General features: G+C 44.8%; 1 protein-coding gene across 4 annotated transcripts in view; it reads right to left on the bottom strand.

Annotated features, from left to right (window-relative positions):
- The window catches only part of ppp1r16b (protein phosphatase 1, regulatory subunit 16B), a 163,498-nt gene that overhangs the window by 62,072 nt on the left and 86,475 nt on the right, over positions 1–14,951 (bottom strand). For all 4 annotated transcript variants that reach the window (XM_078554960.1, XM_078554959.1, XM_078554961.1 and 1 more), the window contains one exon: positions 4,823–4,893. In XM_078554960.1, coding sequence (XP_078411086.1) covers positions 4,823–4,893 — 71 coding nt within the window. The remainder of the gene's footprint in view (positions 1–4,822; positions 4,894–14,951) is intronic.

Below are 14,951 nucleotides of genomic sequence, written 5' to 3'. Positions count from 1 at the left end.
TCTGTAGGACATTGTTAACAGCAGCGTGCACGATGGCATTTAGTTAAGTGAAGGGGCACAAACCAGAGTGGCAGGTCACAGGCTCTCACTGTCATACTCCTACAGGGTGGATCACTGCTCTTAATCATGACTGAGTTGAGCTCCCTCTCTCTCTCTCTCCAACTTAACAAAAATCTAGCTATTTTCTCTTAAGTAAGAATATTAAGGAGCTTGGAACCAAAGCGGGTCAATGGAATTGAGATACAGGTCATGACATGATGCTACCGGGGGGAGCTGAATGGCCTACTCCTGTTCCCCTATCACCCCTGTGGTCGCTGAGCTACATTGGCTCCCATTCAAGCAATGCCTTGATTTTAAAATTCTCATCCTTTTTTTCAAATTCCTCCATTGCCTCGCCCCTCCCCATCTCTGTAATCTCCTCCAACCCAACAACTCTCCGAGCTATCTGCGCACCTTTAAGTCTGGCATCTTGAGCAGCCCTGATTTTAATCACTCCACCACTGGCGGCTGTGCCTTCAGATACCTAGGCTCCAAGCTCTGGAATTCCATCCCTCCATCTCTCCACCTCTCTTGCCTCACTTTCCTCCTTTAAAACACTTCTTAAAACCTACCTCTCTGACCAAGCTTTTGCACATCTGCCCTAACATCTCATGTGGCTCAGTGTCATACTTTGTTTTACAATGTTCCTGTGATGCTGGGATGTTTCATCACATTAAAGGCGCTTTATAAATATAAGTTGTTGTTCATTCAAAAAGTAAAATAGCAAGTTAGCCCAGACTATGACCACATGTGGCTGTGGCTGGATCAATGGTAATATTAGAAGAGGCTTATCAATTTATGGGTGGCTTCTGGCATGATAAGCTAATTAAAAGATCAGATCACTTTTCTTATTAAAGTCTTATAGATTTATGTGCTTTGCTGTCTTCCGCACACCCAAGGCCTAATCTTCCTTTGGACTAGGGAAAACCCAACCTGCGCACTTTTGCAGCTTGCAAACTGCACACCCAACCCACTTGTGACTTCACATGCCATTGTTGTCTTTTCACAACGGAGTTGGGCTCACAGTAAAGACTCCGAGCCGCACTGGGGTGCATGAGGAGCCTTGGTGCAGAGGTGGGCCTTCTAACCAGCCCTCGATTCTCCAACACCGTATCCCAGCCCTCAACAGTGTTTAACAGCCCCTTAAACCTCACCCCTCAAGCTCCCTCACTCCCCCACCCCACTCGCATGCCAGCCCATGCCCTCTCAGTTCATCCATGCTACCCATGCCACCTCTGTACCCCCATGTATCTTCCATGCCCCCTCAGATTACCCATGCCACCGCTATGCCCCCATATATCTTCCATGCCCCCTCAGATTACCCATGCCACCTCAGCGCTCATATATATCCTGATCATTGCCACTCACCACCATGCACAGTCTTCAAATTTCATACAATATCAATGGAAAATATATCATATTCCTTAGCAGAAAAAACTCTTCCCAACTAATAAACGCTTTCATATCACTGATGCTGGAAAAATGCCTTCCGCTATGTGAAAAAACTTTGTAATACTTATAATCCTATTAGCTTGTGTCAATAAACTAGAAACCACATCAAAGGGGAAATCAGTTAACATTTCGAGTCCGAATGACCCTTGAACAGAACTGTTCTGTTGCAGGGTCATTCGGACTTGAAACATTAACCGTGCTCCTCTCCGCAGATGCTGCCAGACCTGCTGAGTTTTTCCAGGTATTTTTGTTTTTGTTTTGGATTTCCAGCATCCGTAGTTTTTTGCTTTTATCAAAGGGGAAATCTGTTATTCTCAGGTGAATGGAACACCTACAGTGTTGAAACCCGTGGATACTTGAAATTCAGCCAAACATTGATAATGGCCAGATCTGTCCAAACGATAGACTGCTCTCTGGGAAGGAAAGAACAGAAGGTGCCAATTTAAATTTCAAAGCAAAGTGCCTGTCAATCAATGTAAGGGAGCAGGTGGTTAGGTTTCTTTTCATGTGTCAAAACCAGGTTCTTTACTATCAGCCAAAGCCATTTAAATCAGAGTAGAAAAGATGACAGCACAGGTTGACAGGGCATTTGTAACAATTTCATTGCATTATGGTGCTTTCTCCATTGGAAAAGCACTTTAATGTATGTGAACAAACACACAAGGCTGGTCCGTGTAAGGGTCAACTTACCTTTTCAGGACAGACCGCTATGATGAATCACCGCATTGAATACATATCTACTTTACAATACAGCACCTAATAGTGACATTTGAAGGTGGGGAAATGACTTTACATTTACCTTTCAGAATGTTCCAGACCCCTCAGCAGGCTTTCCATCTTCCTCATGGACTCTCAAACCTGGCATGCTTACAATGAGCCTCCAAAACCCTGCTTCGCCAGATGAAAATGGTGTGCTGGAGGAGATAAGATTTTTGTCCTTCATTTAAGTGGGGAATCTGACCTCAGTGGGGGCAGGTGTGTATCTTACACACTGGGCATTCCCAACCCACAAAAAGGCCAGAGGAAAATGGTGCAGGGTCAGGAATACTGGAGAAAACTGGATTTCTTCCCCCCCCCAAATTTTAAGCGTGGCCATTCCGCACACTGAAACATGCCTCCACACCAAGGCAAAAATTTGGTCCCCAATTCTTTTATCTTTGACCTTGGATCTCATCCCAGATAGCTAGTTATGGCTTGTGCCAGTAGAGGGAATGAGGCTGCTTCTATCGTGAGGACAGGGTCCATGAGCTCTGAGAGTTACAGCCAAACACATCTGTTAGGTTTAGCAGTGAGTCATCTGACAAGCCGAATGGTGAACATCAAAAAAGAAGAGATCAGCTAATAAAAGATCAAGCTGCAAGGGAAATGCTTTCATCTTTGCTGCTATTCTGAGATCATTCAAGTATCTGCTGGTTTTCTTTTGACTCTTTTCCCTTTAAAGCGCACGGTGATTCAGCACTGCTGCTGCAACCTGCAGGCATTCCAGAGCTCCGTTTCGGAGTGTGTCGGAGACGTAGGCCTGGACCACGGGTTTGCAGCAACTTACTGATCCCAGCTGCACAGGTAAGGGGGAGGAATTCTTTCTGATCAGAGAGGCAAAATAATCGGCGAGAGGGTTGCTGCTGGATGCATCTCATCATTAAGTTATATTGAGTTATTGCACTGGTACAGGCCATTCAGCCCAACTGGTCCTTACTGTCATTTAAGCTGCAAAACTGCCTCCACCCACCCCTTTTCACCTATTAGTCAATCAGCAGAAGCATTCTCCCTCAATCTCCTCCTAATTGGTTGCACTGCACCAGAGGCGTGAGGTTGGTCACTAGGTAACCATCCGATTTGGGGATGACGAGCAGCATTAAAATCGTGGGTGCCCAAAGGGGCCAGAGTGGGAGGAGCACGAAGATCTCTCCATGGAGATAGTGGTTGGCAGCGTGGACTGGATCTCGATGACTGATCATCATGTACATTGGACAGGGAGGCATAAATCAAAGGCAGTCAGTTTTCCACCTTGCTTGCAAGACACCAACGAAGCTGTCAATTCCTTTAGAACCAGAAATGGGAAAGAGGACGAGACTCACCTGATGATTTTACTCCCTCTTGGCAGGATATTTTGTTTCCCCCGACCTCCCCTCGAAGGTACAGCTCACATTGGGTACTCACCATGCACGGGTGCAGAATCATGGGTGCAAACCTGAGTAGTGCCGCTACACAGGGGCAATACCTGGCACAGGCATGCACTCATGATCACAGTATCAGTGGAATTAACCCACCTTCCTGCATTCAGCTGCCAAAGACATCCTAACCCATCAGCAACACTGTTCACAGCTAAAGACTCACAGCTTAAGTGTCAGCTGGGCTTCAGTGGGCATTGCTCTCGCCTCTGAGCCAGAAAGTCTTGCCACTCCAGAGACTTGAGCACATGATCCACTCCAGGCTGGTGCTCCAATCTAGTACTGAGGGTATGCTGCATTGTCAAAGGTGCTGTCTCTCAGATGAGACGTTAAGCCAAAGTCAGGCGGTTGTGAAAGATCACACGGCAACTATTTTGAAAAAAGAGCAGGGAAGTTCTTCCCAGTGTTCTGGCCAACATTTATCTCTCAATCAACACCTAAAAACAAGTTATCTGCTCGTTTATTTCATTGCAATTTATGAAATCTTACTGTGCATCCGCCATGTTTTCTGCATTACTGCAGTGACTAAACATCAGAAGTACTTCATTAGCTACAAAACGCTTTGGGGCATCCTGAGGTTGAGAACGGTGCTATGGAAATGATAAGTAAATAGATCTTCCCAACAGCATTTATCATGCTATTAAGCCAACATAAATGTAAATGTTAAATTTGCCCAGCTATTTAAATAAAGCAGCTACCCTGATATCTCAGTTGGTATAAGTAGTGTGTAACTGAACCATACAAGGCACCATGGTCCCAAATTTAATCCCTGGTCCATGCTGGTTACTTGATTTAAGTCAGGTTGCCAGCATGAGTATTACAGCTGACTGCTCCTGAACAGTATGCAGTCAATCATGCTGGAGGCGCATATATATGGACGCAAGATGTCATAAAAGTGCTAACGTTCTATAGAACTAATCTTCAGCCTGGCTGAGAACAGCTAACTTAGAACAGACTGGGAGTGAGGGCTTACTTGGCTTTTATGATGATTAAAGCTTCTTGTGTGAGAGATTCTGTTACCAACGAGTAAAAAAGTGTTTATATACTTTTCCCTAATGGAGACTGCATTCAACAGGGAATTGTTAAAGTTCTCTGTTTCTACAACTGGACTGCATGATTTATTTCTGGTAGTACAAGTGAATCAGAAGTCTGCTCCATACCTGATGTAATGCAGTGAGTCCATCTTCATTGCACAGATCCGGATTCACATTCTTTCTCAGTAAGAGGCTCACTGCAATAAAAACACTACAATTACTCACAGAACACAGCTGTACTCTTAGGTTAACTTTCCCCTATTTACAAAAAAACGATAGTACATATTATAAAACAAGGCAGCACAGAGGGAGAACCTTCAGCCCTATCATGTCTGTGCCAGATTTTTGATTGACTTCATCCAACTACTTCTCCTGCTCTGTTCTTTCCCCCATAGCCCTATAAAGTTTTACACTTCAACTATTTATCCAAATTCCTTTTGAAAGTTACTATTCCTTTCACTACCCTCTCAGGCAGCACATTCTGGTTCGCGGTGTAAAAAAATAGGGTTTTCTCTTATTGCCTCTGGTCCTTATGCTAATCGCCTTAAATCAAAATCGACTCTATTGTCACTAGAAACAGTTTCTCTTTTCTAACTCCATCAAAACTATTCATGATTTTGAACACCTCTACTTAAAGTCCCCTTAGCCTTCTCTGCTTTAAAATTCTTTCGAGTTATCAACAGTCACAGATTGCAACTCTTTTGAGTACAATCACAGTTCTTGGTTTCCGGGAGTGGGACATGAACCCACAACCTTCTGATTCAAAGGCGAGGGTGCTATAGACTGAGCCACAGCTGACACCTCCCAGGAGAACAACCACAGCTTCTCCAGGCTCTCCACCTAACAGAAGTCTCTTATTCTCTGCTTTCATTCAAGTCTCTCATGCACCAATTCGAAGGTCTTGGAATTATTCCCAGAATGAAACACAATAATCCAGCTGAGGTCTAACCAAGCATCAATTCAGCTTCAAAAGAAGATAACTGAGAGGCAAATTTACTGAGTTGTAGGCAACAATAAATGTGCAGCATCACTTCAAACTACATTGCAACAGGATGAGACACAGAGGTTCAACAGGCAGGTTTTACACACGAACATGTGAATTAGGAGCATGAGTAGGCCACTTGGCCCCTCGAGCCTGCTTTGCCATTCACTTAGATTACAGCTGATCTGAATGTAACCTCAACCCCGCGTTCCTGCCCACTCCCAATAACCTTTCACCTCCTTGTAAACCAAGAATCTATCTAGCTCTGTCTTAAAAAATATTCAAAGAAACTGCTTCCACCGCCTTTTGAGGAAGGGCGTTCCAAAGACTCACAACCCTCTGAGAGAAAAAATTTCCCCTCACCTCTGTCTTAAATGAGTGAACCCTCATTTTTAAACAATGACCTCTAGTTCTAGATTCTCCTACAAGAGGAAACATCCTCTCCACATCCACCCTGTCAAGACCCTTCAGGATCTTAAAGGTTTCAATGAAGTTGCCTCTTACTCTTCTAAATTCCAGTGGATACAAGCCAAACCTGCCCAACCTTTCCTCATAAGACAACCAGCCCATTCCTGGTATTAGTCTAATAAGCCTTTCCTGAATTTCTTTTAACGATTCTAAGTAGTTGCAAGTTCAGTATTCTAACCACTCTCTGGGTAAAGAAGTTTCTCCTGAATACTTTGTTGGATTGATTGGTGGCTATTTTATATCCATGAACCTTAGTTTTGAATTCCCTACAAGTGGAAACACCATGAAAGTGTTTATACACAGCTCTTAGGGACACTGTTGAGTGAATTTGCCAACAGTTAGCAAAATGACAGTATTATACATTCAGAATCACTTTTCCTTTGACCATTTTAGTCAGGGAAGGTGGGTCCACATTATTTAGCGATAGCGAGTTACCCCTTAATTTTTTTCAAATATAACCAAAGAGCATAGGAAAATAGAATGTTCCTAATGTGAGAAATAAATACTGTTCCTTAATGTATTTTACATACATAAATCACTGATAGTTTGAAGCTGAGCAGAATGCCTATTCAGCCTAAATTCTGTGAAAAGAGTAGATTTTGGCCGGGATTTTCCATTCCGCCATTCTCGCGGCAGGATGGGAATTGACTTTTGGCTGCTCTCCAAGTTTTCCTGTCCTGCCCGCAATGATGCCCACCGCTGGCGGGACCAGAAAATCCCGCCCTATGTGTCCGAAATCAGTGCAGGCGTAAGGGTTCTATGTTATTACCTCCAGGTCACGCTATCATTTCGCTAAATATTGGACAGAGAAGATATTCTGGATTGTAGGGAATGTAAAATCTGTTCAAGAGGCAGACTGGTAACACTAAACACAAGAGACAGTCTCACATTGAAAATATCAAAACTGACAGCCCCTTGGGGAGCATGGGCCTCAAATTCCACTGATGGTTTAGAGGGCAAAGGAAAACAGTACGGTTGCACTGAACTTTACAGGCCCAGGAGACCCATGTTCAATCTCCAGTTCAGGATGCCTTAGCTTTTGCCAGTTGGGGCACCAATCCAGTCTTAGTTCCCAGGACCACAGAGAGGCAAAGTTAGCTTGGGTTCCAGCTCCTGATTGCCTCCAATTCTGGCCTCTTGCACAACCCCGATTTTCATCGCTCTACCATTGGTGGCTATGCCTCCAGCTGCCTAGGCCCTAGACTTTGAATTCCTTTCGAGACTTCTCTGCTTCCCTTCCTTCCCCTTAAAACCTACCTCTTTGACTAAGCTTCTGGTCACCTGTCTCAATACCTCCTGGTGTGGTCATTGTTAAATTCTATCTGTTAATCTCCAGTGAAGTGCCTTGTTGTGCTACATTAAATGTGCACTATCAATTCCAGTTGTGACTGTTGCTTTCCAGTGAATCTTGCTGGTAAACTGTCAGTGCACAGCTGCTGACTTGTCCCTTCCAAGGCTGTCAACATAAGCCACCTGAGCTTACAAGTGACCACCTGAGCCAGCCAGGTACGATGGGCTCTGCGAAACTGCAGCAACCAGAGGGAGTGAAGAAAACGGGAAGTGGGCGAAGGGGTGGGGAGGATGTAAGAAACGACGCGTAGGTAGAAAAGTCGATTTAAAACATGAAGGAAGACAAAGTAGAAATCTCTGTGGGATTGTTCTTGCGCCAATCCGAGTCACTGAAGCGTCAGGAAATAACTTAAAACATGTTAAGCAAAATCAGAGAGAAATGCAGCCTTGCCCGATCGGGTGTATCTCGCCCGCCCGTAGCGACATGGCCAGCTACAGCTTGTAGCTATTTCCACCCTTAGGTTCTCCTCATATTTACAATTATGTCAGTAACTGTGATACGCTTGTAGCGTGGGTAGCTAAGCAACCAGTAAATGCTAGCGACTAATGCAGGAATGAATCAGTTAAAAAAAACACGATGAAACAGTTAAACAAAGCGGAAACACCACCACAACCCAGCCACGCGGCCTAACTTTAATTAATTTCAGCCAACACTCGCAGGCGTTCATTTTAACCAGAGCTGTCATAATGGGGAGATTTTCAGCTGCAGATCAGCTTATAAGTCTTATACCGAATATAAATACAGTGAAAGGTGCATCTCCTACTGGAATACAGCGGAGGTGCTTTAGAAAGTACATGATGCGCCAAGACTCACACCAGTTACCCCCTGATAAAAAAAACATCCCTCTATATAAAAATATAAACATGTCAATCTAAAGTCGGCTGGTCGACTTGACTCTAGCCCCTACCCCGTGGTTAACTTCTGATGTCTTTGGAAGTGGCCAAGCGAGCTACTCAGATATATATTTTCTAAAATGCGCATAAGAAAAAGGCAGATCTCCCCCAACCCCCTCAAACCCCCTCAAACCCCCCACATCCACCTTCTCAGAGCCAGGGATATACACCCTTGTTCATCTCATCACGCCCTTAAAACAAACAGTAAAATTCACATCATGACTGTTATTGATTAGTGTCTTCTGAGACAAGGAGCTGGATGGCAGATGCTTGAGGCAGCAGCATGAGGAAAGAGAAGCATTAGATTTAGAACAGCAGTGATTTTTTTTTTAAGTACCGTCTTAAAATTATAAAAGGTTGCATCATTGTACATCAAAAAAAAAATGTCCAAAGCTCCCTTACAACAAGCAGGCGAACACAGTTCCAGATTCAGTATTAAATAAGCTGATGTCAACCGGGGAGCAATTGAGGCAACATAATTGGTTTTGATGCTTCTGGGCTGGGGAGGGGAAATAAAGCACTGATTGCTGCCCAGTGGTGATGGAAAGTGGATATTGGTCGAAGACGGGATTCGCCCAGTTAAGCTCTGTGCTGACGTCAATGTAGGACTCGCATGCAGAATGGGCGGCCACTTGAGTGAGATAGGCAGTATGTAGGGACAGAGCGCACCAGCATTTATGGATGTTGACAGTTTAAGCAACCCCTGAGCACTAATTGCCACTTAGCCTAACGAACATTGTTAAAACTACTGACCTACATGTTTTTGCAATGAGAGAGGCTCTTTGTGCGTCCGTCTCCCAGATGGAAACGTATGTTAATTATTTGGAGGGGGGGGGAACAAATTTTTTTCAACTTTAAAATAAATTATCAACTGTGGCTACTGGCCTGGCTGATCATTAACTAAATAATCACCCAATTAAAATGAGTAATCACAGCTCATGTAACCAGAGCAGCCAGGGTGATCTGACAATATGGCAGGTTCACATATACAGTAGTGTAGTGTTGGGCTGGTTAACATGCTGCACCTTCACTCACACGCTCCTTCCTGCAGTGTTTCCAACTGCTAAGCAACGCGGGTGGAAAATTTATTCCTCATTAAAATGAAAGGATCAAAGGGCCCCATTTGTTCTCCAACCTCTCTTAGAAACACGGCACAAAAAAAAATACTGTGGTTAGTCAGTCATATGTAATCTCCCAGTTTTAAAACCCAGGTATGATGCATGCATCATATATGTTTAATGTGGGAACGCTGAGGGATATATGCAGAAAACACATAAACACATATATGCCTACAATAGAATAATGGGCAAGAGTAGCTCCTTGAGTCTCACATAGGCATAAAAAATACTTGGCTTGCGTCAAGAAGGGCCCGCACCATCAGATCCTACCTGCACACCTGGAGTCTCACCGCCTCCGCGCTCAAGGTGGCGGTGATGGGGAAGAGACCGTTGCCCATCTCCTTCCGGAATGTGCCTCTGCAAAGCAGGTCCGGGTAGAGGTGCAGCAGTTTCTGTCGAGTTTCACCCCAAGCAGCTCAGTACACGGGACCCGGTGCTCTACCCGGTGCTGTCCCCAGGGACGCACAACAAGATAAACATCAACCGCTGTTGGAGGGCCATCAGCTCAGTGAACGACGCTCTTTGGATCTGCCCAAAACTTCATGGTTTTCCTGTGCAAAGAGCCATCGCCCAACTCAAGGTTGCAGACTGGCACATTCCAAGGTCCAGGACCATGTGCTGAGGGACAGCTGCCACAAAGGCTCAACGAGGAAAGGCCACAGTCTAAGATCCTCAGCCATAGTACATGGAGGGAACTGGAATCTGTGTAAAACCCCTTGGGCTGTCTGGTTGACACAGAGTCAACATTGTAAATATAACCTGCAGTAAGTGTGGTGAGGCATCTCAGAGTGCCAAATACTGTAACGAAAGAAACTGATCGGTTTTGCACTCTGCTTCATGTTAAATTTGAACTGTTGTGTAATGTAGCTTTGCAAATTTTATGGATCAAGTATACTTGCGGAAAAAACATGGGCATATGAAGCTGAAAGCCCCAGGTTGATTTCTAGTGTGCACAGTTGACTATATCTCTGTCGTTCAATCACTCTTGGGTTTCCTGGGCTCGGGTAGTATAGCGGTTATGATGCGGAGTTCAATTTTCACAAGGACAAGTTGAGTGACTGAATTCAATAAAATCTAGTCACTTGTGGGCTTGCACCAAGAAAAAGTGAAACCTGCCAGATTGTTCTAAAACCCCCGGTCTGGCCTGTACATAACTCTCGTACACAAAATGTGGTTGACTCTTGCTGCTCTCTGAAGTGGTTTAGCACGCCATTCAGTTCATTATATAATAAAAATACAAAAATGCAAATTTTTGTAGGCTGCTAAACTCTGCAGGGGCTTATGAAGGCAGAGGCCAACTTCATCTTGTCAGTGCATTTCACAATGGCAATAAACGCAGCCTCGTCAGTCTCATTCAGATCCTGATTATAAATAATTTAACAAAGAGACCAGGGAGGAAAAATAAATAAATCAGCCAGGTCTTTTGCTCCTGATCAATATCCAGTGATGTAATTTTGCATGTGATCCTGGGTGATATCAGGATAAGACTAATAACCCAACGATTCTCATTGTGTACAAAGGAACAGGAGTAGACTATTTATCCATCCCCAGCCTGTTCTGCCAGTCAATGAGACTATGGCTGATTTGCAACCTAACTCCACGTGCCCACCTTTGCCCCACATCCCTTAATACCTTTGGATAACAAAAATCTATCAATCCCAGATTTGAAATTAACAAATGACCCAAGGGGTCTTGACAGGGTGGATGTGGAAAGGACATTTCCCCTTGTGGGAGGAATCTAGATCTAGAGGTCACTATTTAAAAATAAAGGATCGCCCATTTAAGACCGATGAGGAGAAATTTTTCCTCTCAGAGGGTCGTGAGTCTTTGGAACTCTCTTCCTCAAAAGGTAGGTCTTAAGGCAGAGGTAAATAGACTCTTGATAAGCAAGGGGGTGAAGGGTTATCAGGGATAGGTAGGGTTGAGAAGTTGAGGTTACAATCAGGTCAGTCCTGCTCTTATTGAATGGCAGAGCACACTCGAGGGGCTGAGTGGCCCACTCCTGCCCCTAGTTCGTATGTTCCATTTGCGGAAGAGTATTCCAAATTTCTACCATCCTTTGTGTGTTGAAGTGTTTCCTGAAAGATTTGGCTCTAATTTTTAGGCTATGCCCCCTAATCTTTTAACTCCTCAACTTCATTTATCCTACCTGTTCCCCTTGATACCTTGGATCAAATCACCCCTTAACCTTCAAAATTCCAGGGGAAATACCCTAGTTTGTGTAATCTCTGCTCGTAATTTAACCTATGGAGTCCTGATATCATTGTGGTAAACCTTTGCTGCACTCCCTCCAAGGCCAATTTATCCTTCCTACAATGATGCCCAGATGTGCTTGCAGTGCTCCAGGTGTGGTCTAATCAGGGCACGCTCAATGAATCACAAGTGAAATATTAGGAGGCTACAGCAGCCTGTGAAATTCCACCCCAAAGGTAAGTGCAGAGTCTTCAGGAGAGGAGAGAGCAGAAATCAGTTTATTTAAAAAGGTGTACACAATTTACATCAACCACCAACACAGCTTGTCCTACTCTGAAATAGCAATTTCTCTGCTTCTGACGGGTGGGTGTGTGCATGCGGGTAACAAACAACTGCAGCCAGTGGCTGATGTTTGGGAACTGTTCCCTTTCACTCAGCCTTCCCTTGTATTTTCTGAATAAAAGATATTTACGGAGCCATGAAGTTTTATTTGCAGACGTACCCGTGGGGTGACATCACAGTCTACAAAAGGCCCTAAGATGCTAGTGAGAATTCCACACAAACCAGTGGGGGAAGGAATGAGTCAGTGTGACAGCCAAGGGAGCCGGCCAGCCTCAGCACTCTGCATTGGTCAATTCCAACACTGCTTCCCTGCACAGATCCATTTTTATTAATGAATCAAATCCAGCCAGCTTAACCCTTGTATTGCTGAGCCGTTATCACCTAAAATGGGGGTCAGTCCATTGTCCCAGATGTCCACAGGCGGCCAAGGGAGGCAGAAATGCCTTCTGTAGTGACAGGCTTCTTTAAAACCAGCCCAGGCACAATTTCAAAACAGCAGCATTTAACAAAAATCCAATTACCACAGGGAAACCTTAGAAAATAGCTTCAGTGGCAGTAGAAGTGAACATTAATTTATCACTTGGAGTTCTCAGAAATGTCCTACATTATTAATGTGCCGGCTGCCCTGATGGTTCGATTGTAAATGTGGAATTGAGCCATACAGGGGGCAGTTCTTCAATCGGCACTGAGTCACCTGGCAGCTACAGTGGCAGTAGAAATTCTAAAATTCACCTCAGTGCGCCTGGGCCAATGGAGGCAAGAAGAAATGAATCTTTTCCCCCCATTCCTGACCACTATCCATTAGATGTTTACATAAAAATAGGTTCAGCCAGGGCACTGCCTCATGCATCTACCGGGACTCATGTATGAAGAACGGGTGAGGTTCCAATGGGCAATAAGGTGTCCGTAGAACCCAAACTTCGGCATCACTCGGCAATTTCAGGAGAGGAAGGGAAAGAGAAAAACCACTTTGAAAACCCATTCGTCCATCTTCCGCATTTTCGTTGGGCGGGTTCAACGGAGACACCACTCGATTGTGAAGCTGCTTTACCTTTTTGTTTTTGGACAACCCCAGGCGATTTGTTTGAAAACCACTGACACTTTGCAACACGGCTGCTTTCCCCCCCGCCGCCGCCTCACCTCCAGGTCGGCCGGCGACAGGTCAGCGGCTTCACGGGGTCACGGTGCCTATTCCCCTGGGCTGAGTAAGGCAGCAGATCAAACAGCCAACTCAGATCGTGAAACGAGGAGGTGCTGAGATGGCTGACTGCACACCAATAAAATAGCATATTACATTGGTGGCATTCAGAGTAACTCATTCTGCTAAGTGAATAGAAGCTGAAAACCTAATTTCCTACCCACGCTCATTGTGTTCACTTCTGCTAGCTGAGCAAAGTCTGTTTCTCATGAGAAGCCAGCTTATGCCAGGCCAATTATGTTGTTTATAAAAAGGGGCGGAGGGCATGTGTTTACACAAATAAAATCGGCGAGGAACAGGCATCGTGTCTCTGATGCCAATCTTTAAGATGTTATTTTAATAAACGCACCACATAATTTCTATTTTCCTCACCAATCATCTCTTCCTACAGGACTCCTCCTGTGGGACCTACAGGGGGAGTCAATCCAGCTTTCTGCCTCCCTTCCCTGGTCTTGTCCATGCCCAGGTGGCACTGTGAAAGGGAAGGCACAGTGTATGGTGGCACTTGAGACCTTCCGTGACTGGTGGATAGAGCAAGATGAATACTATATAAATAATAAGACCCTGATTTAGTTTTCCTTTAAGCCTCCTTCAGCTCAAGTGGGCTTTGTGCCAGACTATCATGTTGGCAGTGCCCTCCTCAAATAAGGAGCATGGTAATGCTTCTTTTTCCTGTCTGGTGTTTCCTTTAAAATTTAGTCCCTGTGCGTGGCCCATTTCCTTTTAGTGTGTGGTCCCTTTAAATTTTTTTTTTCACCAGTCACCCTGACACATTATTTCTCACCAAACAAAGCCACTATGGTACCCGTCAGACTGTTGCGTGGCTGTGTACCTGCACATCTTAGTAGGAGCGTTGCTGACAACACTCAGGCAGCCCGGTGCCAATTCCATTCGGCTAATTTACACAGGCATGTTTCACAGGCCGTAGGAAATTCTTCGTGTTCAGGTGCCTGACCTGGGGGATCCATAAGAGGCGTCAGCCTTGCTATGCTGGAGTGCAGTTGGCTATTTGGCACGTGAGAGTTTTGACAAGAGTTTCGATAGGCTACTCAGCTCGGCGGCTTAATCTTGACCTCATCCAACCTCCACAGACATGCACTTCTGACAGAAGTCACTGGACAGCAACGGGATGAGATGTTGAGCTGAGGCCCTGTCTGCCCTGTCAGGTGGATGTCAAGGATTCCATGGAACTATTTCAAAGAAGAGCAGGGAAGCTCTCCCCAGGAAGGTGTCTTGCTCAATATTTACCCCTCAACCAACATCATAAAAACATGATTGCATTGCTGTTTGTGGACAGATTGGGTGCCACGTTTCCTACATTGCCACAGTGACTATGTTATAATCTGCTTGTCCTGCGGCCATGAAAGGAGCTAAATAAATATAAATTATTTATAAATGCTTCCTTTTTCTGTGAATCAGGAAGGGAAACCCTGACTAATTTCCCCTCCCTAGCCTAGGGGAAGGCCAATTGTAGCACCCGCCAATGGGCGGGACCAGTTACTTCAGCACAGAACACAATTGAAGTCTGCATTTTACTGGCTGATATCTTGAATCTTGCTGGAAAGGATACAGAATCATTTTACTTGATATTATACAAAGAAATAATTGGTTGGCACTACATAGTTGCAGTATTTACCGCTGCATGCACTCACTATCTTTGTAAACATGGCACTGTAGCAGCAGAGTTTCAAACGCAGCCTTTTGCTGGCC

This window comes from Cetorhinus maximus, chromosome 13 (assembly GCF_964194155.1).
Source record: "Cetorhinus maximus chromosome 13, sCetMax3.hap1.1, whole genome shotgun sequence".
Taxonomy (NCBI): Eukaryota; Metazoa; Chordata; class Chondrichthyes; order Lamniformes; family Cetorhinidae; genus Cetorhinus; species Cetorhinus maximus.
This window is presented reverse-complemented; position numbering and strand designations above follow the sequence as displayed.